At 38.0% G+C, this 26,645-nt stretch overlaps 1 protein-coding gene across 3 annotated transcripts in view; it reads right to left on the bottom strand.

Moving 5' to 3' along the window:
* Positions 1–6,287: 6,287 nt before the first annotated feature.
* Positions 6,288–26,645, bottom strand: part of ZNF112 (zinc finger protein 112) — a 45,128-nt gene continuing 24,770 nt past the window's right edge. For all 3 annotated transcript variants that reach the window (XM_011231088.3, XM_034672729.1, XM_034672728.1), the window contains exons 4-5: positions 23,590–23,685; positions 6,288–10,020 (exon numbers count right to left, since the gene is read on the bottom strand). In XM_011231088.3, coding sequence (XP_011229390.3) covers positions 7,523–10,020; positions 23,590–23,685 — 2,594 coding nt within the window. In that variant the 3' untranslated portion in view covers positions 6,288–7,522. The remainder of the gene's footprint in view (positions 10,021–23,589; positions 23,686–26,645) is intronic.

Below are 26,645 nucleotides of genomic sequence, written 5' to 3'. Positions count from 1 at the left end.
TTGTGGTTCTCAATTTTCCATTTACTTTTTGGAGAGTGAAAAATATTCATCAGTAAGAAATAAGTCAAAATTGATACATAAGCATAGTGGAATACTGTATAGCCAATAAAAGGATGTGTAGATTAATTTGTTGATAGGGTAAATGTTTTTAGCATATTGATGAATTTTTTAAAAGTTAAAAAGTAGGGGCGCCTGGGTGGCTCAATCGTTGAGCATCTGCCTTCGGCTCAGGGTGTGATCCCAGCATTCTGGGATCGAGCCCCACGTCAGGCTCCTCTCCTGAGAGCCTGCTTCTTCCTCTCCCACTCTCCCTGCTTGTGTTCCCTCTCTCGCTGGCTGTCTCTCTCTCTGTCAAATAAATAAATAAAAAATTTTTTAAAGAAAGCTAAAAAGTAATATGCATGTTATAATTGTAGTTTTGAAAAATATTATACAGAGGTATTTGCCTGTGTAACATGAGGCATAGTAGATCAAAGTATTCACAGTATGTATCTGAGTGTTGAGTTTGAATTTTCAAATATTTTCACTTACACATTGAGTTTTTCTATACAATTTTATTTGTAATGTCCAGGCATTCATTCCAAGGCAGTTTATTGAGGTGAATTTACATATGGTATTTATTCTTTTTAGTATACAGTTCTGTGGATTTTGACTAACATATACGTCACCGAAATCAAGATATGAGACACTTCATCAGTCCAAAAAGTTCCCTCATGCCCTTTGGCTAGAATTTGCCAGTAAGGCCATTTGCCCCTAGATTTTCTTTGCTAGATTTTTTTAAAATTTAAATTCAATTTAATTAACGTATACTGTATTATTAGTTTCAGAGGTAGAATTTAGTGATTGATCAGTAGCATATAACACTCAGCACTACATGGTTTTTATCTATACATTCAACTTGTTTAGGAGATATAGGACTATCCAGGCTGTCCATTTCTTGTGTATGCTTTGGTAATTTGTGTCTTTCAAGGAATTCATACATTTTGCTGAAATTGTTAATTTTATAGGCATAAAGTTGTCCCTAATCTTCTCATGAAGTTGTTCCTAATATTTACAGGGACCTTGACACCTGCAAGCCATGCAATGGGTTGACATTCTGGAACTGCTGCTTTTTGTGGTTGGCAACAGGTATCACTTGCTTGATACAGTTTAATTCCATTTGGATTAGAGAACATACTTTGCATGATTTTACTTTTAAATTTGGAATAGTTTGCTTTATGTCCCAGAATATGATTTATCTTGGCAAATGTTCCAAATGCACTTGAAAGTAATGTGTATTCAACCACTGTTGGATGAAGTCTTCTCTAAATGGCAAAGAAGTCAAGCTGGGTGGTAGTGTTGGTCAAGACTCCTATATCTTTTGTGTGTGTGTGTGTGGTTTGCTTTCCTTTTTTTTTTTTTTATTATATTATGTTAGTCACCATACAGTACATCCCCGGTTTCCGATGTAAAGTTCGATGATTCATTTAGTNAGATTCCGATGTAAAGTTCGATGATTCATTAGTTGCGTATAACACCCAGTGCACGATGCAATACGTGCCCTCCTTACTACCCGTCACCGGTCTATCCCATTCCCCCACCCCCCTCCCCTCTGAGGCCCTCAGTTTGTTTCTCGTAGCCCAGTCTCTCATGTTTCATTCCCCCTTCTGATTACCCCCCTTCTTTATCCCTTTCTTCCCCTACCGATCATCCTAGTTCTTATGTTCCATAAATGAGAGAAATCATATAATTGTCTTTCTCTGCTTGACTTATTTCACTTAGCATTATCTCCTCCAGTGCCGTCCATGTTGCAGCAAATGTTGAGAATTCGTTCTTTCTGATAGCTGAGTAATATTCCATTGTATATATGGACCACAGCTTCTTAATCCAGTCATCTGTTGAAGGGCATCTCGGCTCCTTCCATGATTTGGCTATTGTGGACAATGCAGCTATGAACATTGGGGTGCATATGGCCCTTCTCTTTACTACGTCTGTATCTTTGGGGTAAACACCCAGTAGTGCAATGGCTGGGTCATAGGGTAGTTCAATTTTTAACTTTTTAAGGGACCTCCACACTGTTTTCCAGAGTGGCTGTACCAACTTGCATTCCCACCAACAATGTAGGAGGGATCCCCTTTCTCCACATCCTCTCCAACAATTGTTGTTTCTTGCCTTGTCTATCTTTGCCATTCTAACTGGCGTAAGGTGGTATCTCAGTGTGGTTTTGATTTGAATTTCCCTGATGGCTAATGATTTTGAACATTTTTTCATGTGTCTGTTAGCCATTTGTATGTCTTCATTGGAAAAGTGTCTTTTCATATCTTCTGCCCATTTTTTTATTGATTTGTTTCTCATGCATTGAGTTTGAGAAGTTCTTTGTAGATCTTGGATACCAGTCCTTTATCTGTAGTGTCCTTTGCAAATATATTCTCCCATTCCGTNCAAATATATTCTCCCATTCCGTGGGCTGTCTCTTAGTTTTTTTGACTGTTTCCTTGGCTGTGCAGAAGCTTTTTATCTTGATGAAGTCCCATAAGTTCATTTTATCTTTTGTTTCTCTTGCCTTTGGAGATGTGCCATGAAAAAGGTTGCTTTGGCCGATGTCGTAGAGGTTGCTGCCTATGTTCTCCTCTAGAATTTTGATGGATTCCTGTCTCACATCGAGGTCTTTCATCCACTTGGAGTTTATAAGTCTTCTATATCCTTAATGATTTTCTGTCATCTTGTTTTTTCAATTACTGAGAACTACTTAGTTTTCCAAATATACTTCTGGTTGTCTATCAGTTTTTGCATCATGAATCTTGAAACTCTGTTGTTAGGTGCATACACATTTAGAATTGTACATTACCTGCTGTAAACTTAGTAATAATCTTTGTATGAATTCTTTGTTGACATGAATATAGATAGTCCAGCTTTCTTCTGATTAGTTTTAGCATGGCATACCTTTTTTCATTCTTAGTCTTTTAGCCTACTTACCTCTTTATATTTAAAAAGTGTTTCTTACAGAAAACATAAAGCATATGTTAGGTTTTGCTTTTTTATCCAATCTGACAATCTCTGTTTTAAGTGGTATATTTAGAACATTTACATTTAATGTAATTATTGATACCACAGGATTTGAACCTACTATCATGCTAATTTTACTATTTCCACCGTGTCTTATTTATTCAATTTTCCTGCTTTTGGATTGAAGTTTTTTTTTTTTATATAATTCCATTTTGTCTCTACTATTGCCTTATTAGTCATGTACCAGTTTAAATTTTTTTAATGGTTGCTCTGGGGCTTATAATATGCACCTATAATTTTTGGCAGTCTACCTTCTAATATTATGTCAATTCATGTAGTGTAGAACAGCATACTTCCAATTTCTCTCTGCTGTTTTATGGTATTGTTAAATTTTACTTCTTATATATGCTATAAACTCACAGAACTTTGCTCACGTTTTTGCTTTAATGAGTATTTTCAAGTGATTAAAAATAAGAAAAACTATTTTATATTTGCCTCGATTTTAAGCATTTTCCAAGTTTGTTCATTCTCTTTCCATTTCTTTCCATTACTTCCTCCTTCCTTCCTCTCTCTTTCCTTCTTTCTTTTCTTTCTCTTTTCCTTCCTTCTTTCCTTCCTTCTCCCTCCCTCCCTCTTCTTTCCTCTTTCTTTTCCTTTTCTCTTTTCTTTTTTTTTTTTTTTCTTCCCTCTCTTGGTCCAGATTTACTTCTGGTATATACTTTCTGTCTATAGAAATTCCTTTAACATTTTTTATAGTGCTGATCTGCTGGTAGTGAAATCTATTAGCTTTTATTCATCTGAAAATCTTTATTTTGCATACTTTTTTTGAAAAACATTTTCATTGGGCTAGCAATTTTTGATTAACAGTATTTTGTTTCAGAATGTTAAAGATATCACTCCGTTGACTTCTGGCTTGAATGGTTTTTGTAAGAAGTCTGCTTTTGTACTCATCTCTGTTCCTTGTATGTAATGTGTCCTTTTTCTCTGCTGTTACTATTTCCTTTGCCTTGTTCATTTTCAGCTATTTGGCAATAATAGATCAAGTTTTTGTTTGTTTTTAAATCCTGCTTGGGTACTCTTGAGGTTCTTGGATCTGGTACAGGTCTTTTATTATTTTCAGAAAATTCTCAGCTATTACCTCTGCAAATATTTTTCTTCTCATTCCTTCTCTCCTCTCTTCCTAGATTCCCAATTATATATATTAGACCATAAGAAAGTTTTCCCACAGTTCTTTGGTACTCTGTGTTCTTCACATTTTTTGCTTTAGTTTGGATGATTTCAATTGACCTATATTCAAGTTCTGACACTTTTCTCAGCTTTGTTGAGCCTACTCACGAGTCCTTCAAACCATCGTGATAAATTTTCTTTCCCAGCGTTTCCTATTTGAATCTTTGTTAATTTCCACTGAAATCCCCCATCTATTCATGTATATTATCTCCCCTTCTCACAAAAGCACTCAATACATCAGTTATGTAAAATTCTCTAATATTTCCAAAATATGCTCATCTTAATGTGTGGTTTATTAATTACTCTGCTGTTGCTTGGCAGAGGATTGTTTGTTCTTCTCATCTTGTAATTTTTTGATTGCATGCCAACACCATGTATGAAACAGTGGAGACTGAAGTAAATATACATATATATATATATATATATATTTTTTTTTTTTTTGCTTGCAACTGGGTACTGCTATTCTGCTTGGATGTTAGGGTGAAACAATCTGGTCAGGAATGAAGTTGGAATTAAATTCTGTTGTTGCAATAGTTATCTTCAGTACACCACTTCAAATTTTTATAATGTTACCTGGTGCTTAGCGTAGGGGCTGGAGTGCTGGAGGATTTTTCTCAATGTTCCTTCTTTACCCTTAGCTTTTTCCCATCCCTGTGTACCCGTGCCACAGGATTCTCTGTCCATGTTCTTGCCATTTTCCCATGTAGCCTGCTATTGCTTAATACTAGGAGCAAGCTAGCCTATTTATGGGAGAGAGGGATATTCTTTATTGTCTTGGATCAGTCTCAGTTTTGAGTGGGGATTGGAGAAGACAGAGATCTTATACATTTGGGGGAGTAGGACTACATAACCCTAAAAATGAGACAGAGTGCTCTTCCCTCATCTGTGAGCAAAAAAGGTGATACTGCCATCTTGTGACCAATCTAAAGACAAGAGTTCACACAAAAGGACAGATGTGAGAGAATTCAAGAAAAGCAATACAAAACCTCCTTGGCTGACCCAGACCCAAGTCTTACCTACCTGTATCTTTTCATTTATATGAACTGGAGGAATATGTTTGGTTCAAGCAACTCTAAGTTACATTTGTTGTCACTTACAACTAAAAGCACCCTAAATGATAAAACCACCAGGAGCCTGTAGGTGATGACAGTAAAGAAATGCACTAAAAGCCCTGATTTCTGATGATACTGTGCAACTTGAAATAGCACCTTGGAAGCCAGGTTAAGTGGGTACTTTGGTCACCTTGTTCATCCAATGAGGGAAATAAAAAAATGATAATGCACCAATTTATAACATTACCGAATTGTACTAGGGCATGCTAGGCTGTACGGTTTTTGAGACCTAAAGAAATTTCACAGAAAGATGAAGGTGCTGACACCTAATTTATCTTTATCCTCAAAAACCCAGGGAATTTTGAAAATTAACTTCAGGAATGTTATTCTTTAGTTTTGGCCATAATGCTATCTAGTGAAATAGAGCAATCACATTATGAGTTCCTAACTATAGAGGATGCTATCCCAGTACTTTACTACTTCAATAAAATTGGTAAATGTTAGATGAAAAAAGCTTTAAATGAAGTACAAAAAAAGAAAAGACTAAGCCAAGATTCTGCTTCTCAGAGAAAACTGTTGTATATACGATGATGAATAATCTTTCATACATCATCTATGAAGCATGTATTTGAACATATATGTATACAGACTTAAATTAACTGGATATTATGAGGGTACAATCCACACTTTCACTACACAATAGGCACGATTCTTTCTTGTCATTTTAGATTGATTCCTTACTTTCTGTAACTCCATTTTATAGGAACTTGGAGAAATTTATTCAAACCCCTATTTATTTCCAGTTTAAAAAATTACCCTCATTGTACAAATTTTTTCTATTAAAACTGCTTTATCATAAATTATTAATCCATGTTTCCAGGTGGGTATGCACATTTTACATACATATATTATTTCCATACATATGTATACAATAAAATATGCATACCCACCTAGAAATACTATACATACTATATATAGTACGTGGACACTATATATACATGTACATATATAGTATGACTCTTCTCTAACAAACTTGTGTATTTTTTAATCCCACCAACAGAATGCATTGTTTTTGGAAGATAGAGACTAGCAAGTAAAAGACACTTCTATCTTAATAACCAATACATTTGACAAGATGTTTGGAAAAACTCAAGATTTTTCCTTTCTTTGTGTGAGTGGGAGGATATGGATGGAGAACTTGATAAAATTAAAGCCCTACAAAAGCATCAAAGATTCTGCCTAAGGAGGTTTGAATTGGACAAAGGCTATAACTCTTAGAAATCAGTCAGATCAAAAGAACTTTGACATTAATATGGAGACTAATGAACCAAAGTATTGTAATTTTGACATTTATTAAGAAAGTATTTTTTATTAGTAACTATTTCTGACACTTTGCAAATATTACAGTAAAACTGCCTTAACACACAAGGCAGGAGTAAAAAGTCAATTATGTAAAATGTAGTGTAACCAAAAACATTGTTTATCAGTTTGTACTGTCATTTAAAGTGCACATACGTGTATACACAAACGCACGCGCACACACACACACACACACACAGCGCTAAACTTAAACTGATGGTATACTGTATAGAAAGAGACCAAATGGTAAGAATTCAGCTCATCCTATTTAAGACAGGACAAAGGATGGGAACCAATCCCCACAGAGTTACAGCCAAATTCATGTAATTTCAGATTGCAATATTGCTTGATATCCTACATTTCAAGGAATATTTTCCCACTTGAAGTGCTTATATTAAGGTTACTTGCAGGATTCCTCCTCCAAATAAATTTTTAAATGGGTTTTTTTGGGGGGGGATGAGCTTAATAAAATTTTTAAATATGATACTTTTATACATTTTTAGTCATTAGGCAAAACGTACTGAACACCTACACTGAGTTATGCAATGTCATGGTTCTGTAAACTCAGCAATGAATGAAGCCCCTTCCCTCACTAAGCTTACATTAGAGTGGACATGGATTCAGGCACACTCATCATTGTACCTTTGTTACTCTTACCTTTTATAAGCACTAGTACAATGATAGTTAAAAGTTACGTGCAATGCCTGTTAAAGTTGTGACAGAATCCCTTATGGAAACTCTCTTGTTAGATGTCTCTGCTGTGTGATCTGACTATTGTGAATGTTGAGGTTGGGCAGAAACATTAAATTTTCATTAAAGAAATTTTTTCTACTATAATAACTCTAGTGAATGGAAAATTTCAGTTCCTATTTGAGGACTTCAAAACAAACAGAAATATTTTATAGAACTTCATTTCTGTATGGATTCTCTGATGAAGGATAATTCTTACCATACTCTTCACTTTTATAGAATTTATCACTACTGTGGACTCTCTGGTGAATAAGTAGACCTGAGCTCCAACGGAAACCCTTCCCACATGCATCACATTTGTATGGTTTCTCTCCTGTGTGGACTCTCTGATGGGCTTGAAGGTTTGATCTCTGACTGAAGCCCTTCCCACACACCTCACATTTGTATGGCTTTTCCCCAGTGTGGACTCTGTGATGAGCTTGAAGACTTGAAAACCCACTGAAACCCTTACCACACTGCTCACATTTATAGGGCCTCCCTTCAGTGTGAACCCTCTGATGTGCTTGAAGGCGTGAACTCTCACTGAAGCCCTTTGTGCATACCTCACATTTGTATGGTTTCCCTCCTGTGTGGACCCTCCGATGTGCTTCAAGGCGCGAACTCTGACTAAAGCCCTTCCCACACATCTCACATTTGTATGGTTTCACTCTAGTGTGGACTCTCTGATGGCCTTGAAGATATGCTCTCTGACTGAAGCCCTTCCCACATACCTCACATATATATGGTCTCTCTCCAGTGTGGACACTCTGATGGCTTTGAAGGTATGATTGCTGACTGAAGCTCTTACCACACTCGTCACATTGGTATGGCTTCTCTCCTGTGTGGACTCTCTGATGGGCCAGAAGAGTTGAAGCCTTACTGAAGCCCTTACCACATTCTCCACATTTATAGGGTTTCTCTCCTGTGTGAACTCGCTGATGAATTTGAAGATTAAAGCTCCAACTGAAGCCCTTCCCACACTCTTCACATTTGAATGGTTTTTCGCCAGTGTGGACTCTCTGATGGCCTTGAAGGTGTGAACTTCGACTGAAGCCCTTCCCACACTCCTCACACTTGTATGGTTTCTCTCCAGTGTGAACTCTCTGATGGCCTTGAAGGTATGAATTGCGACTGAAGCCCTTCCCACACTCTTCACATTTGTATGGTTTTTCTCCAGTGTGGACTCTCTGATGGGCTTGAAGGTATGAACTCCGACTGAATCCCTTGTCACACTCCTCACATTTATAAGGTTTCTCTCCCGTGTGGACTCTCTGATGAACACTAAGAACTGATCTATGACTGAAGCCTTTACCACATGCATTGCATTTGTATGGCTTCTCTCCAGTGTGGACTCTCTGACGATCTTTAAGTTTTGAACTCCAATTGAAGCCATTCCCACAGTCCTTGTAAGCTTTCTCCCCAATGTGAATTTTCTGATGACTTTGAAGATATGAATTTTGGCTGAAGCTCTTACCACATGCATAATGTTTATACAGTTGTTCCCTAGTGTGGACTATCTGAAGGTCCTGAAAATGTGAGACCAGACCGAAGTCATTACCACATTCCTTGGAATTATAAGGAATCTCTTCCATGCAAACTCTATGCTGAATGTTAAGATTTGAGCTACAAATAAAACCCTTCTCATATTCCACATCTGTGTATAGTTTCTCTTCAGTGTGGATCTTCTGGTGGACTTGAAGACAAGAACTCTGATTAAAGACATTCCCATTCTCCTCATATTCATGGGGTTTCTCCACAGTACAGACCCTAAAAATACTATTAAGGTCTAAGCTGTGACTGAAGTCTTTCTCATAAATATTGCATCTATAGGACGCCGCCCCTGTGTGATTAAGTTCACAAGTGTTGAGAGAGGAGCACTGATCGAAGTTCTCACCATATCCACATTTACATGGCTTCTCCTCTGTAAGTTCTCTCTGATAGGATTGCAGATGTGAACTCTCAAAAGCACAATCATCTCCTCTATGAACACTCTGATGAGTATGAAGAGCTGAACTATAACTACAGCCCTTTCTACATGGACTGTAGGAACAGGTCTTCCCTTCTAAGTGTAACTGCTGATAAGCCTCTGAGCTGGAGTCATCACTGAAGGCTCTTCTGTACTCATTACAGGGGTAGGGCTTTTGCCCTGTTTGAATTAAGCCTTGATTAAGTAATGAAACCTTCATGTTCCCTCCACAGTCATGGCAGCTGTAGTTCCTTTCTTTTCTGTGTACTCTCACATTATCATTGTGATGTGATATCCAACTGGTGCTGTCACACTTACAGAAATTATTCTTCATCAAAATTTGCTGACATCTACATTGATAATTATGTGACTCGGTCAGATACATTTTCCTCCAAGAATGCTGGGATCTCCAAGATGGAAATTCTTGACTTTTTAGGCAATTGGAAACATCCTCTATATGAGTCAATATACAGTTCTCATCTTCAGAAATATGAATTGGTACTCCTGCCCCAAGCTGGCAGGGGAAATCACCTTGTTTGTGCAACTGAGAAATATTCCCTTGAAAATTTTTCATGGAATCTTGACACCTGGTTAACCCTCTTGCACCTTGTTGCCAGGTCTTCTGGGAAGAAAGCTCTTTGGGAGAAATGTAGCCTAATCCCACTTCTTGATTCCTATCCATATTGTGTTGACTCTTGGTTCCTATAATGATAAGGAAAATTTAGACATGTGCACAAGTGAATGTTTTTATTCAGAGATTTCAAGATTTGGCACTTAGGTCATGACATGAAACTTCGATGAACTATGGGAAAATTCATGTTACTACTTCTAAGAGTACTTAGAAAATGGCTCTTCTTTGGTTATATCATATTCTAGGTTCCACATAATTCAGGCTATCTGTATGCCTCAAAATCAGGGCTTTGCAACACAACCTGGAAACATCAAACATGGTAGCCCTATTCAAAAGGCCTAGTAAAACCATGTAAGTATTATCATGGGCTTATCATGGGTTGCCTGGAGATCCCAAGGACAAAATAGAAGGGGGTATTCTGAAATTAGAAAGAATAGGATTCAAGTGGACAAATGCTTTTTATTCTGATAATAACTTTTGCTTTTTTCTCTGGCATGTGGGTATGGCAATGTTTTAGTTTGTGTTAGGAGAAAGCGTTAAATGCTGTGCAGAGGAAAGTAAGCACAGATCTCTATGCCCGAGGCATCATATGGCCTCTCTCTAATAAGCTATTTATCTTCATGAGAATAATAAACTCTTCTAAGTCACTGTATGCCATAAGTTTCAACTAATCTAAAAAAAAAAAAAGGTATTTCACAATTAGCAAAGGCCATTGTTTGGTCAGAATGTGAAACACTGCGACAGAATTCAACTCCAAAGACAGAAAAAAAAAATGGAGGTGGAGGGAGGGAGCACAGCAAAGTTCCCTGGCACCTTTAGGTGTCCTTTGAGGCAAATCATCAAAAACCAAAACTCAATGAACACTGACTTTGGCTTGTGTCCTTTTACTGGAAAAATACTTCGATGTTTAGGAAATTTGAAGTACCAGAAGAGTTGAGGACGGGCATATTTGGGAGGAAATGGTCCGTCACTTAGTAATTAACACTCAGCTTACAAACAGACAGCATATAATGAATAGATCCCAGGGTGAGTCATTCTCACTCTCAGAACTAAAAGGGCACGTATATGTGTTGTTGTTCATGGGAAAGAAACTGGTGATGGCAGTTTTCCCACAAAGTTGAAAAGCTGTATAAGAGGCAGGGCTACACTTAGGGGATCACCTGCTGATGGGAAAAGCAAAGGTCACAGGAATCTCTTGTGGATTGAGTCTTTTTAATTTTTAAAATAACTTAAAATACTGTATTTTTTTCTTGTATAAAATCTTATGGGCAACCCCCTATTATCCCCAACTTAAAAAAAAAAAAAAGAAAAAAGAAAATGCCACTGATGACTGGGTGGCACTAGGCTCCGGGGCACTGCAGTGACTGCAGGGTAACACTTGATGGCACATCCATACGTATTCCTCTTGGTACTTTAAAAGAAAATGCTAGTAGGGTGCCTGAGTGGCTCAGTTGGTTAAGTGTCCAACTTTTTTTTTTTTTTAATATTTTATTTATTTGACAGAGAGAGACAGCCAGTGAGAGAGGGAACACAGGCAGGGGGAGTGGGAGAGGAAGAAGCAGGCTCCTAGTGGAGAAGCCTGATGTGGGGCTCGATTCCAGAACGCCGGGATCACGCCCTGAGCCAAAGGCAGACGCCTAACGACTGTGCCACCCAGGTGCCCCAAGTGTCCACCTCTTGATTTCACCTCAGGTTATGATCTCAGGGTTGTGAGATCAAGCCCCGAGTCAGCTCCAGGCTGGGCGCTGGAGTCTGCTTAAGAGTCTCTCTCTCTCTCTGTCTCTCCCCCACCTTGTCAATCCCCCCCCCCGCCAAAAACAAACAAACAACAACAACAACAAACCACTTAGTGATGTCTCTGGCTTCGCAAAAGTCAAGCTTCCAATTATTAATATTTTATCACCTAAAGATGAAGTGAAGGGACATACTACAGGAGGTAGATAAAGTAAATAGCTTATGCATGAGAAGTTTGGCCTCCAGCTAGAGTTCATCATAATGTTTACAGTTTTGTTTGGTATCATCAGAAACACTCAGTATACATCCATAGAGATACAGTTTAATATGTTCTATCTTTTGGGACTGACATGGTGGCTTGAGGACATGATGGCGGCTTGCTGGTCAAAACCCAGTTTCAATATAATTTGTACATCATTTAAGACATGACCCCTCTCAAATATTTAAGAGATTAAAGTTCCCTTTTGACCAGTGGGTTTACAATGCTAAAGCAATACAGAAGGGGAAAAAAGTTAATTTCACTTAATTTCAGGCTCTATGGAAAAATCACACAATTAACGACAGCAACCTGAACTTCCTTTAGCCAGTGGTGCGTACCTAAACACCTCGACGCTTCCTTTCCTTATCTCAACATTTAAGTTCTATCTTAGTACCAAAGGCAGGGTACTGATGAGAAATTGTGTTAAGTCAAATTCATAAATGAACTTATCTGATGGAGAAAACATGCACTGCAAAAGAGTACTAAAAGACCTCATTTCAAGGAGGAAAGCTAAGAATTTATCTCATCTTCTTAGTGATCCTGCTTTAGAGCTGGAGAAAGTCAATCATGCCCACAACCTCTATGAATGAATTCAACAACAAAAACGTTATAGTTGTTGTAAATACCAAACAAGTCCTTTAAATTTAATAGTTAGCTAGTTAGTAATAGTTAATAATAATGAATTAAGAGGGAAAAAAATCTCAATTTATATTTTCTTTTTCTCTCCTCTTTTGATAGAAGTTAGTCAAGAATATCAATTCAGGTGACCCAGGATGAGATGACCCTGCATTCTTACTGACATTTTTTTTTTTTTTGGTGTAGTATTCAACGATTCATTAATCGCGTGTAACACCCAGAGCTCATCAAATCACATGTCCTCCTCAATGCCCGTCACCCAGTTACCCCATCCCTCACCCACCTCCCTTTCCACAACCCTCAGTTTGTTTCCCGGAGTCTTACTGACCTTTTAGATAGTAAGAGAAAAGGCGGCACTTTGCGGGCAGTAGAGGATACAGACAAATACGTACACAGCTGGCTTCTCCTCACCACAACTGAGACTTAGCTCTGTGAGAGTATATTTAGACTTTGGAGGATTTCTTGTGTCTCCACTGCTTTTCCTCACAATTGAAAGAGTTCTATCTTTCTGTTTTGGAAGGTTATCAGTCATCCATTCAATTTCCTTAACAGATGGTCGATTTCTTCTTGTTTAAATTTTGGCAAATTAGGCTTTTCACGGAATTGGTCCATTTCATCTAGGTTATCAAATCTGTGGGCTTAGAGCTAGTCCACAGTATTCCTTTATTATCCTTTTAATGCCCATAGGACCTGGGCGATGTCCCCTCTTCCATGTTTTGTATTAGTAATTTGTATCCCCTCTTTTCTCAGTTGGCCTGGCTAGATGCTTTACTGATTTTAATTTTTCACAGAACCAGACCTTGTTTTCATTTTTTTCTCTATTGGTTTCCTGTTTTCAATATGATTTCTGCTCTAATTTTTATTATTTCTTTTCTTCTGCTGACTTTGGATTTAATTTGCTCTTCTTTTTCTATTTTCTAAGGTAGGAGCTTAGATGGTGGATTTTAGATCTTTCTTCTCTTCTAATATATATACCTTTAGTGCTTTAAATTTCCCTCCTAGCACCGCTTTCTCTGCATCCCACAAATTTTGATAAGTTGTGTTTTAATTTTCATTTAGTTCAAAATATCTTTAAATTTCTCTGGAGATTCTACTTTAATCCATGTGTTATTTAGACATGTGTTGTTGAATCTCCATATATTTTAAGATTTTCCAGTTATTTAGTTTATTGATTTCTAGTATAATTCAATGGTGGTCTGAGGGAGACATTGTATGATTTCTATTCTTTTAAATTTGGTAAGGTGTGTCTTACGGCTCAGGCTGCAGTCTCTCTTGGCGAAAGTCCCATGTGAGCTTGAGAAGAATTCTAACTTTCTAATCATCCATGTTAAAAAATGGCTCTGCCACCCCTACTCCATGCCAGGAGGCTATAATTTTAGAATCACAGGTTCAATTCTGTCTGCAGGGGGAAACATATAATGTATGAAAACAAGAACAGGTTATGTAGAGTGGGAGCAGAGGGGCAAAATGCAGAAAACAAACACACCCCTTTATATTAGAGCATAAAACTGGCTGGCCTACCACAACCTGAGATCTGATATCAGAACCACTATTAACGATCAAAAAAGTTATAAGAAAAAACAGACTAAACATACGTGTAATTTAAAAAACAGATTTGTATATTTTATTAGCAACAAGCCATTTTCTCCACATCTTCCTTATGTCTGAAGTTAGGTAAGGCAAATGTGGTAAGTTTTCTATTAAAAAGTAAATTTTGGCAGGGAGTTGTAATTCCAGATAAGCACCTGTTTGGTGTCACTAAATATTTATGAAAGGTTGAGTTAAAACTGGATCGGTAGGAGAAGGAAAGAGGAATGAAGGGAGGGTAAACAGAAGGGGGAATGAACCACGACAGACTATGGACTCTGGGAAACAAACTGAGGGCTTCAGAGGGGAGGGGGGTGGGGGATTCGGATAGGCCGGTGATGGGTATTAAGGAGGGTACGTATTGCATGGAGCACTGGCTGTTATATGCAAACAATGAATCATGGAACATTACATCAAAAACTAATGATGTACTGTATGGTGACTAACATAACGTAATAAAAAATTATTTAAAAAACCCCACAAAACTTGAGGTTTAGGGGTGTCTGGGTGGCTCCGTCAGTTAAGCATCTGACTTTGGCTCAGATCGTGATCTCAGGGTGCTGGGATTGATCCCCGCATTGGGCTCAGCATTCAGTGGGGAGTCTGCTTCTCCCTCTCCCCTCAGCCCCTCACCCTGCTTGTGTGCTCTCCTCTTTTCCAAATAAATGAAATCTTTTAAAAAAAACCCTTGAGGTTTAGTTAAGGTTAACATGTGAAGTTAAACTACGGTTGCCGCAATTATTAATGCAGTGATGTGTGATATCCTAGTAAGCCGTAAGGAAATGAAAATCATTGAAGCAAATGCTGAGAACAGCTGAGACCCACTGACAGGAATGGGAAGATTCTTTGTTCAGTGCCAGATAATAATAAACTAAAGCGGAATTAAAGATGAGGAATTCTTAGGGACTGTCTCAAGAAAAGCACCAACTTCTCAGCTGTTCTTTTTCACTGTGGGGAGTGACAATCAGGTTGGGACAGAGAAGGAGATTAGAGTGCAAGAAAATATCTATAAGAGATTGTTTAGGGGCGCCTGGGTGGCACAGCGGTTAAGCGTCTGCCTTCGGCTCAGGGCATGATCTCGGCGTTATGGAATCGAGCCCCACATCAGGGCTCCTCTGCTATGAGCCTGCTTCTTCCTCTCCCACTCCCCCTGCTTGTGTTCCCTCTCTCACTGGCTGTCTCTATCTCTGTCAAATAAATAAAGAAAAATCTTAAAAAAAAAATTGTTTAAAGATAATGCTGAAGAAATCTGGCCCATCAGTAGACGCACGGCATTTTATTTTTATCTTTAAATTTTATTTATTTATTTATTTGAGAAAGAGAGAGAGTAGGGGCGGGGCAGAGGGAAAAGTAGACTCCCCACTGAGCAGGGAGCCCGACAAGGGGCTCAATCCCAGGACCCCGGGATCATGACCTAAGCCAAAGGCAGATGCTTCACCAACTGAGCCACCCAGGTGCCCCTCATGGCATTAAAAAAAAAAAGGGGGGGGAAGAAATCAGAGAGGGAGACAAACCATGAGAGACTCTGGACTCCAGGAAACAAACTGAGGGTTGCAGAATGGGGGAGGGGATGGGGTAACTGGATGATGGGCATTAAGGAGGGCACGTGATCTGAAGAGCACCGGGTGTTATACAAAACTAATCAATCGTTGAAAACTAATGACATACTATATGTTGGCTAACTAATGACATACTATATGTTGGCTAACTGAACTTAATTTTTTTAAAAAAGGAAGGATAGGCTGGTGATGGGTATTAAGGAGGGCACGTATTGCATGGTGCACTGGGTATTATACGCAAGTAATGAATCATGGAACTTTACATCAAAAACTAGGGATGTACTGTATGGTGATTAACATAATATAATAAAAACATTATTATTTAAAATTTTTTTAAAATAAATAAAAATTAAAAATTAAAAAAAACGAATTAGTGCTATGAAGCCAGAGAAGCTTCATTACTGAAAGAGCTTAATATGTGTTCTGAAAATACTGTGGTCTTAACTGATGGGGAAGTTTGTTTCTGGGTTTCCTCAAGGTGCTCAAATGCTGGTTCTGGCCCCAGGGTCCCTTAGGACACCAGAAGAGTCATTAGAACCAAAAGAGTTGTGCCACTTTGGGGTGTGTGTGTGTGTATAAAACACACACATGTGTACACTCGTGCCCAAGTTGCTCCTGGTAATGCGTACGTGGAAGTTTCTCTCCAGTTGTCGACAGATATAAAAATCTCGCAACACTCCTCCTGGTGTATCTGACATCCTTGACATGTGCTATGGAGTTTGTCATTCCATCCCCAGACTTTCTAGGAGGCTGGACAGTAGATAGGAATATAAACTGGGAAGGACTGAGGTACGTTTAGTGCCTTTGAGAAATAAGAAAAGTTGGGTCACAAGAATTTGCTATCAAGAACATGAAAATGTATCCCTGGTGAGAGGGAGCACTGCTTCCCTGTGGATTTGGTGTGGCCTCTTGCCAGGTATTGTGCTCACTGATGCACAGAGTTGCTGCCTTCCAGTCTCTTCCCACAGAGAAAATAAAAACTGCCAAATATTTTTCTGAAAAGTTTAGTGGATTCAAATCTAGCTGTAGCCAGCAAATTACCAAAAGGAGAGAGAAGAGCAAGATAATTTGCAGGGAGCACCTTATCACTTGAAAGATGAAGGGGCGCCTGGGTGGCTCAGTCAAGCGTCTGCCTTCAGCTCAGGTCATGATTCCAGGGTCCTGGGATCGAGCCCCACGTCAGGCTCCCTGCTCAGCGGGGAGTCTGCTTCTCCCTCTGCCCCCACCCCTGCTGGTGCTCTCTCTCTCAAATAAATAAAATGTAAAAAAAAAAAAAAAAAAAAGGTGGAGATTACTAAAAGTAAGGGTCTCATGGTTAGTGAAGTGAATGGTTTGGATATTATTAGAGATGACACTGCAAATGAAAGGGAAAGGGAAAGGAAGAAAGAAAAGCCCAGAAGCCCTTGGTTTGTGGAGCCATGATGCCTGCCTGGCCCTACAGACCAGAAACTTCTTTCCATCCCTGTTGGGAGTTTCAGATTTCATTAGCACTGCTAAGGTACAGGGCTGGTTAAAGGTCATCTTTCAGAGCCCCTGGGGACTGACGCCTCACGGCAGCAAGGGTTGCAGGTGGCTCTAACAGGCCGCTGACTCTCTACCTCTGACAGAATTAACCGGGAAATTCCATGAAACAGATTTTGTTTACTTATGTGGGTTGATAAGTTGACTTTATGTAGACATGGATCACAAATCACTGGTTTTACTCTAAGTATTTTTGCTTATCAACTTTCCATATAGAAGGCACAATCTGGTGACCAGCAGGGAAGGCTGTACTTTTGAAAACAGATTATGAGATTCTGTTGGATATAATTAGAATGTATGACCTAGAAGAGCATGAGAACACTGATGGTGAGACACCATTTGTGAGGCTTAAAATCAATTTAGTAGGTTACGCATGCAATTAAAAAAAAAAACCCAGAAAATATCAGAGGTGCACTGCATATCCAGATATCACTGCATGAAATGCTAATTTCAGATGTGCAGATACGTGAATATACATACATATGTACTGGGTCACATTACAGACTGGGGGCCATGACTGAAAAAATATGAAAAACCACTTGTCTAAGTATTTGAGGAAGGTATAAACTTCAAAATGAAACAACAGCAAGGCTCAGATGCAAAGTTCAAATGTGGAAACGTGGAAAAATATCAACGGGTAGGTGTGTACCTCTTAGTTTCATGCCTACCTGGGCTAAAGTTTCAAAATACAAGGAACAAATTACCACCTGAAACAGATTTTTCTCTCCCTCAGGATACGTGAACCCTGAGAGTACCACTTCTTCTTTTTTTCAGTTTACAGTGGTCACCCGTGGAAAGTCAGACACTAGATCCTCGAGAGAATGAAGATTTGAAAACCGTCTGAAATCTACTTTAACAGTTGTTTATTTAATAGTTAACCTGGAGGGAGTAAAGATGGGGAAATACATACTCATCTTTGAATGCATTTTGAATACATACTCATTTTATAAGTATAGTTTTTCTCATCTTGAATATTCCTTGCCTGACACAGAAAAAGGGAATCTAGGGAATCTGTGTGGATGCCAACTTCAGACAAGATGGATGGTTTGTAACTTAGAAAATCTTGCAAGGAAATGAATAGTTTAGAAACTGTTATTTATTGACATCTTTCTCTTTCCTACTGTAAATGGAGAGATTTCTTCTATGAGGGACCTGCCAAGTAGTTATAAGAATACTAATTTTAAAAATGTTTCTTTACCCATATCAATTAAATCAGTCGCTACAGGCTACAAGAAAGCCAATGGAGGATAATTATGTCTCTTTGGGTTATAATTCCAAAGTTAAAGCTTAGTAAGGGACGGGTTTTCTCTTTGAATCTCTGAATCACTAGGTAATTTATTCCACACAAATAAAATCACTAGTATCCAAAGACATTTAGATTGGGGTTTTTATTGCTGTACTTTCATATTAGTAAAAAAAGAGGGGGATAAACTAATGCCCATCAATTAAAAAATGGCTAAATGATGCATGTTATAGCCACATATTGTATTATATAGCCACGACTTAAAAAAAAGTTATAATCTCTGAGTAGGTGGGATTTCTCCAAGGTATCATTGAAGAGAAAAATCAGTGTATTAATATTAGTTAATTAAATTAAATTAAGCATTAATATATTAAAAATACAAAGAACATGTTTTATCTAAAGAATGTATTATATCTAAATGTATCTAAAGAATGTATCATATCTAAAGAATATATTGTATCATGTGTGACCTTGAATCTTTTTTTTCTAATTTATTTATTCGACAGAGATAGAGACAGCCAGCGAGAGAGGGAACACAAGCAGGGGGAGTGGGAGAAGAAGAAGCAGACTCCCAGCAGAGGAGCCTGATGTGGGGCTCGATCCCATAATGCCGGGATCACGCCCTGAGCCGAAGGCAGACGCTTAACCGCTGTGCCACCCAGGCACCCCGTGACCTTGAATCTTAACTGAGATGGCAGCAAAACATTATAGAAGTGAAAGAGTTTCCTTTGAAAATTTTTACTGACTCTTGCCTACCCAGGAGCACCCTTAGCTACACAGTTGTCAGAGTCTTATGGACTCCAGAAATATTACTAACATGTTTGGATTCACATAAATGTCTAACTTGAAAATTCTACTTCGAAAAGAAAATTACGGGCCACAGGGTGTTATATGCAACTAATGAATCATTGAACATTACACCAAAAATGAATGATGGACTATATGTTGGCTAAATAAAAAAAGAGAAAATATACAGGCCAATATCCCTGACGAACATAGATGCAAATATCCTTAACAAAATATTATCAAACTGAATTCAACAATACATTAAAAGGATCATACACCATGATCAAGCAGGATTTATTCCAGGAATGCAAGGATGGTATGACATTCTCAAAATCAGTATGATACACCACATTAACAAAATAAAGGACAAAAATCATATGATCATCTTAATGGATGCAGAACAAGAATCTAACAAAATTCAACATCCATTCATTATAAAAATTCTCAGTGAGTATAAAGGGAATGTACCTCAACATATAAAAGCCATTTATATAAAAAAAACCCATAGATAAAATCAGATGGTGAAACAAAACTCAGGAACAAGACAAGGATGTCCACTGTCACCCATTCCATACAGATTTAGAGAAATTAGGCAAGAAAAAGAAAGAAAAGGCATCCAAATTGGAAAAGAAGTAAGACTGTCACTATTTGCAGATGACATATTATATATAGAAGCCTAAAGACTACACACACACACACACACACACACACACAGAAACTGTTAGAATAAATGAATTCAGTAAAGTTGCAGAATAAAATACCAATACACAAAAATCTGGGCATTTCTTTAAACTAACAACAAACTAAGAGAAATTAAGAGCGCAATCCCATTTACAATTGCATCAAAAAGAATAAAATATCTAGGAATAAATTTAATTAAGGAAGTGAAAGACCTAGATGTTGGAAAAATTACAAGACACAAAATTAATGAAAACGTGAATTAATGAAAGAAATTGAAGAAGACACAAATAAATGGAAATATATTCATGCCCATGGATTGGAAGAATTAATATTGTTAAAATGTCCATACTACCCAAAGCGATCTATAAATTCAATGCGATCCCTCTCAAAATTCCAATTTTCCACAGAAATAGAACAACCCTAAAATTTGTATGGCAAAAGACCCCAAATAGCTAAAGCAATCTTGAGAAAGAACAAAGCTAGATGCATCATACTCCCTTATCTCAAACAATATTACAACACAACAGTAATTAAAATAGTGATGCGGGGCGCCTGGGTGGCACAGCGGTTAAGCGTCTGCCTTCCGCTCAGGGCGTGATCCCGGCGTTATGGGATCGAGCCCCACATCAGGCTCCTCCGCTATGAGCCTGCTTCTTCCTCTCCCACTCCCCCTGCTTGTGTTCCCTCTCTCGCTGGCTGTCTCTATCTCTGTCGAATAAATAAAATCTTTAAAAAAAAAAAAATAGTGATGAGCACTGGGTGTTATACACAACTGATAAATTATTGAACATTACATCTGAAACTAATGATGTACTATACGTTGGCTAATTGAATTTAAATAAATAATAAATAAATAAATAAAAGTATGGTATTGGCATAAAAACAGACACATAGATCATTGGAACAGAATAGAGCCCAGAAATAAATCCATGCTTATATGGTCAATTAATTTACAACAAAGGAGCAAGAATATACAGTGAGGAAAAGAAGTCTCCTCAACAAGTGGTGCTGGGAAAACTGGACAGCCACATGCAAAAGAATAAAACTGGACCCCTTTCTTATACCACAAACAAAAATTAACTCAAAATGGATTAAAGACTTGAACATAGATTAAAACCATAAAACTCCTAGAAGGAAACACAGGGAGTAAGCTCTTTGACATCGGTCTCAGTGATTATTTTTTTATCTGACACCAAAAGGAAAAGCAACAAAAGCAAAAATAAAAAGTGGGACTGCATCAAACTAAAAGGCTTCTGCACAGCAAAGCAAACCATCAACAAAATAAAAAGGCAACCTACTGAATGGAAGAAAATAATTGTAAATCATATAGCTGATAAGGGGCTAATATACAAAATATATGAATAACTCCTACAACTCAATAGCAAAAACCCCCAAACAATCCAAATAGAAAATAGGCAGACGAACTGAATAGACATTTTTCAAAAAAGACATACAGACGGCCAACAGACACGAAAAGATATTCAACATCACTCATAATCAGGGAAGTGCAAATCAAAACCATAATGAGATATCCCCTCACACCTGTTACAACGGCCAGTATCAAAAAGACAAAAGAGAAAAAGTGTTGGCCAGGATGCCGAGTAAAAGGAACCCTCGTGCACTGTTGGTGGGAATGGACATTTGTGCAACCACTACAGAAAACAGTATGGAGGTTCCTCAAAAAATTAAAAAGAGAACTACCATATGATCTAGTAATTCCACTTCTGGGTACTTATCTGAAGAAAATGAAAACATTAATTCAAAAAGATATACACACCCTCATGTTCATTGCAGCATTATTTACAATAGCCAAGATATGGAAACAACCTAAGTGTCCATCAATAGATGAATGGATAAAGAAACTGTAGTATATAGATATATACACACACACATATATATACACACATACACTGGTATATATGTACTATATGTATATATAGGTTTTATATATAAAACTATATATATAAAGTTATATATATAAAACTATATATAGTGTGTATGCATATATATATATATATACGTATCTAGTATATATAGTACATACATACATATATATATACACGTATATATACGTGTATGTGTGTATGTATATATATATATATATATATATAATATATATAGCGTAATATTAATTGCCACAAGAATGAAATCTTGCCATTTGCAACAACAAGGATGGACCTCAAGGGCATTATGTTACATGAAACAAGTCAGACAGAGAAAGACAAACACGGCATGATCTCTCTTATATGTAGATTAAAATACAACAAGATACCAAGCTTACAGATACAGAGAACAGACTGGTGGTTTCGAGAGGAGGGGGTTGGGGTGGGAGAAATGGGTGAACTGATGGTTTTGGTGTTGTTGGCCTTTTTTTTTTAAGTTTAAAGAAATTGAATAAGAATTTTAAGAAAACTGTAGCTAGGTCAAGAGACCCTTCAGGTGTTAGAGGATAAGAGGATGAAAAGAGAGGACAGAATGGGAAGATAAAGAGCTGGGCATTTGAATAAGGAAGTTAATGTAAGAATGTCTCAGTTGAAATTGCTGCATGGGAAGGACCAATTACGTATGATGTTGGCACTCATCACTTTTGATACTGACTTTAGTTGACGGGCTATTCTTTTTTTTTTTTTTTTTGAAATATAATATTTTTATTAATGAACTACCAGACACACCTCTCCATGCTTACCCCCCAACATTTTATAGCTATGTACACTTCAATCATCTCTCCATATGACCGTGGCTTTGTAATATATTCTGTAGAGAGAATAGGAAGATAATTTAGTCTTTTATTTAGCATAGTTGATCAGTATTCATTTTTTATTACTGATAGTTCAGAAATTTTTTTTCATCCTCAGTTCATTATTGGTTATACACACACACGTACTTATTGTAATCATGTATTATGAGTTTATATCCTCTTCATTGATGTCAATTTGAGGTTATATCAGAAAGATACAATAATTTAGTGCATTTATATGATTCACTTTCTTTTTTTTTTATTTTTTTTTATTTTATTATATTATGTTAATCACCATACAGTACATCCCCAGATTCCGATGTAAAGTTTGATGCTTCATTAGTTGCGTATAACACCCAGTGCACCATGCAATACGTGCCCTCCTTACTACCCATCACCGGTCTATCCCATTCCCCCACCCCCTCCCCTCTGAAGTCTTCAGTTTGTTTCTCATAGTCCCTAGAGTTGACGGGCTATTCTTAATCTTTTGAGAACAATGGCTGCCTATCTACGCTCAAGGACCCCTACACAATTAGAATTAGGACAGGCCTTCATCAGAAAACAAACAACATTCTAGAGTATCCTTCCATTATGCTGATTTACTCTGTGACTACCAGCTGTCCCACGGATGACTGAAGACAGTCTATTAACCAATTCGTTCATTCAAGTCAGAGAAAAGCAAGGCAAGGAACGTGAAGCAGAAGCATAACTCTGCCGGGTCTGATGGGCCGCAATGGGCAGTACAGAACAGAATGAACAGGCAGAAACAAACAATCACAGATAACTATGGACAGCCAGAGGAGGCTAAGGGGTTAGACACCTTAGGGCCTGGAATGTTCTGACTCACGTCTTAGGAGAGGCTCTCTAGCTGCTGTGTTACTGCAGGACGGTTCTTACCTAAATACCCTTCTCTCTGGGCTTCTGCCTCCATCATCAAAAGCTTTTCTTCTCTCTCCAGCTGGAATATAAGCTCTGGTTTGAAGGGCTGATTCCCTGCAGAAAGGCAAAGAGGGCAGAAGTTTTAAGTTTTGATGAAGTCCAACTGATCTTTTTTTTTTCTTTTCTGAATCATGCTTTTGGTATCTAAGAACTGTTTGCCTAACCCAAGGTCATGAAGATTTTCTCCTGTGTTTCCTTCTAGAAGTTTCCTACTTTTACATTTTCCATTAGGTCTATTATCCATTTTGAGTCAATTACTTAGTGAGATGCGAGGCATGGGTATAAATGCCTACAGAAGTCTAAATGTTTCAGCATCCTCTATAAAAGGGTGAAAAGACTCTACTTTCTCCAGTAAATTGCCGTGGCGCCTGTAATACATCTAAAAATAGTTTCAGAATGGCTTCTTCCATCTCACTACAATAAGCAAACCCACTAAAAATTGTTCAGGATTGCAGTTTGTTTTCCCACCCCCCTCCTGCCGTACCTAACACTTAAGGGGACACAGTTACGTGCTGTGTTCCGTAGCCATTTCCCTAAGTTCTTTCTTTCTTTTCTCTCTTCAGTGAGGTTATGGTATTAGTTTCAAATATAATCAATTTCATTTGTTTCATTTTTCTTTTAGTTTTAGATTAGTTTTAGATTGCCATGTTTTTGCATTCTTCTTTTTCTTCTTTCAAGATTTTGTTTAAATTCTACTTAGTTAACATATAGCATAGCAGTAGTTTCGGGGTAGAATTAGTGATTCATCGGTGGCAGGTAACACCCAGTACTCATTACAACAAGTACCCTCCTTAATGCCCATCACCCAGTAGCCCTCTTACTTTTTTCTTCTTATTTAATTTGTATAATGCATTGAACTAATGGATTTTCAAAAGTCCAAACCAGACAGAAAGGCACACTCAAAGGAGTGTGACACAGACCTTCCACACTCTTACCTCCCACCCACTGTAGGAGACTAACTTCATGAATCTCTAATTAATCCTTTTGGGGTTTCTTCTTAAAAGACAAGCAGATATACGTAGGTTTCCTTATTTCCCTTCTTTCTTACATGAGTTGCAGTATATGACTAATGCTCTTTTGCACTTAGCTATCTTTAGGGAAAAATTCCTAGAAGCGAATTGCTGGGAACTTTGCTGGATAATTGGCAAATTCCCCTCCTTTCGGACTGTTTCATTTTGCTTTCCTACTTTCAATGCATGAGAGTGCTTTATTTCCCTCAACTTTGCCCCAAAAAGTACAGTGTTGAGTGTTTGAATTTTTGCTAATCTCACGGGTGAGGAATGGTATTTCAGTATAATTTTACTTAACATCTCCCTTATGTTTAATGAAATTGAACATCTACTCACATGTGTGTACATATAGGTACGTGAATATATGCGCATGTGTGCACACACGCCCACCTGCTAGTTCTATCCCTTGAGACACAAAGGGGATACAAAGCCACCACAGTGGTAGTGACAGTACCTAGCATTCAGACCTTGTTGTTAAATACCATTCTCCAAGAAATGGATGATTCCAGAGCTGGGGTATAAAGTAAAAGATGAACACAGAACGGCATCTATGCCATGAAGTAAGGAAATGCTCAAAAAAAAAAAAAATGGTGAAGGCATATTACAAAAAGCCAAATCTGGAACAATTTTAGTACCGAAATAATTACAGTAATATTAGAAGCCATTTAAAAAAAAAAGAAGAAGAAGAAGAAGAATTCACAAGTCCCTACAAATAAATAAATAAACGACCAAGGCATGTGGGGCTCTTGCTCACTGTGGAATGCCAAGAGCTGACTGTTAACAATGAAGGAGGTACTAAGTCAGAAAATCATTTTGTAACGACCATGGTAAAGATCGGATAAGGCAAGGATCGTCACTGGATGCTAAATCTATAGGGAAATATTTGCGTGGTCTTAAAGAGTGTTGCCCTATGATTGCAAGAGAAACAAAGCAATAATTTTATAGTGGACAAACTGGACATCTTGATCGGGTGATCAAAATCAGCACCACCAATGAGGGACAGATGGTGTGCTTGTACGTGTGAAATGCTCAAAAGGACTACCAATGCGGAGTTCCAGCCAGAATGGATCATCCGAACCTAATTACAAGGAAGCAGATATGGGGGGTGGGGAGAGGAAGAACAGTATTCTCAAATGTCGCTGTCATAAAAGGCAAAGAAATTGCTGCGGAAATGCTCCAAATTAAAGGAGGCTAAACAGACATGACAGTTAGACTAGACTCAAGAGTAGGCCTTACTCTGGAGAAAGAAAAATATGCTTTTAGAAATATAACTGGCTCTACTGATAAAATCAGAACATAAATGAAAGACTGGATAAAAGTATGATATTTGCACTGGGAATATGTAAGAGAATATTCCTATTCCTATATTCCTATTTCTTCAGTGAAGAATTAAGCTTGCTTGAAGAGAGGTCTAGTCTTTGTCCTCAGCTCTTGGGAAGTGATCTCTAAGTCCTTGGGATTTCCTGTCTGGTAAGAGTGTCCTTCTCACGTAGAGGCTTTGGACAACACCAGATTGCTTACCAATGGGATTTATGGTGGGGCCTTTGGGCCACCTGCTATCAGCCGGATTTCCAGAGGGGCTGGAAACTAAGGTCAGACACGCAGGTGTCCAACCATATCTATATAGCCAAACCACAGTAAAAGCTCTGGACACCAGGGCTCGTGTGAGCCTCCCTGGTTGGCAATACTCCATGTGTACTATGACTCGTCACTGCTGGGAAGAGTCAGTGCTATCTACGACTCCTCTGGGAGAGACAACTAGAAGCTGGTGCTAGAAATTCCCTGGATTCTGCCCCAGGTGCCTCTTCCCTTGGCTGATTTTAACTTGTATGCTTTTCATGTAATGAAGTGTAACCATGAGTATAACAGCTTTCAGTGCCTTCTGGGAGTCCTTCTAGTGAATTATTGAGGCTGAGGGTTATCTTGGGGACCCCTGAGTTTACAATTGGTGTCACAGTAAGAGCAGTCTGGGGGACTCCCAAACTCTGCATATACACTGAAGTA

This window comes from Ailuropoda melanoleuca, chromosome 12, assembly GCF_002007445.2.
Source record: "Ailuropoda melanoleuca isolate Jingjing chromosome 12, ASM200744v2, whole genome shotgun sequence".
Taxonomy (NCBI): domain Eukaryota; kingdom Metazoa; phylum Chordata; class Mammalia; order Carnivora; family Ursidae; genus Ailuropoda; species Ailuropoda melanoleuca.
This window is presented reverse-complemented; position numbering and strand designations above follow the sequence as displayed.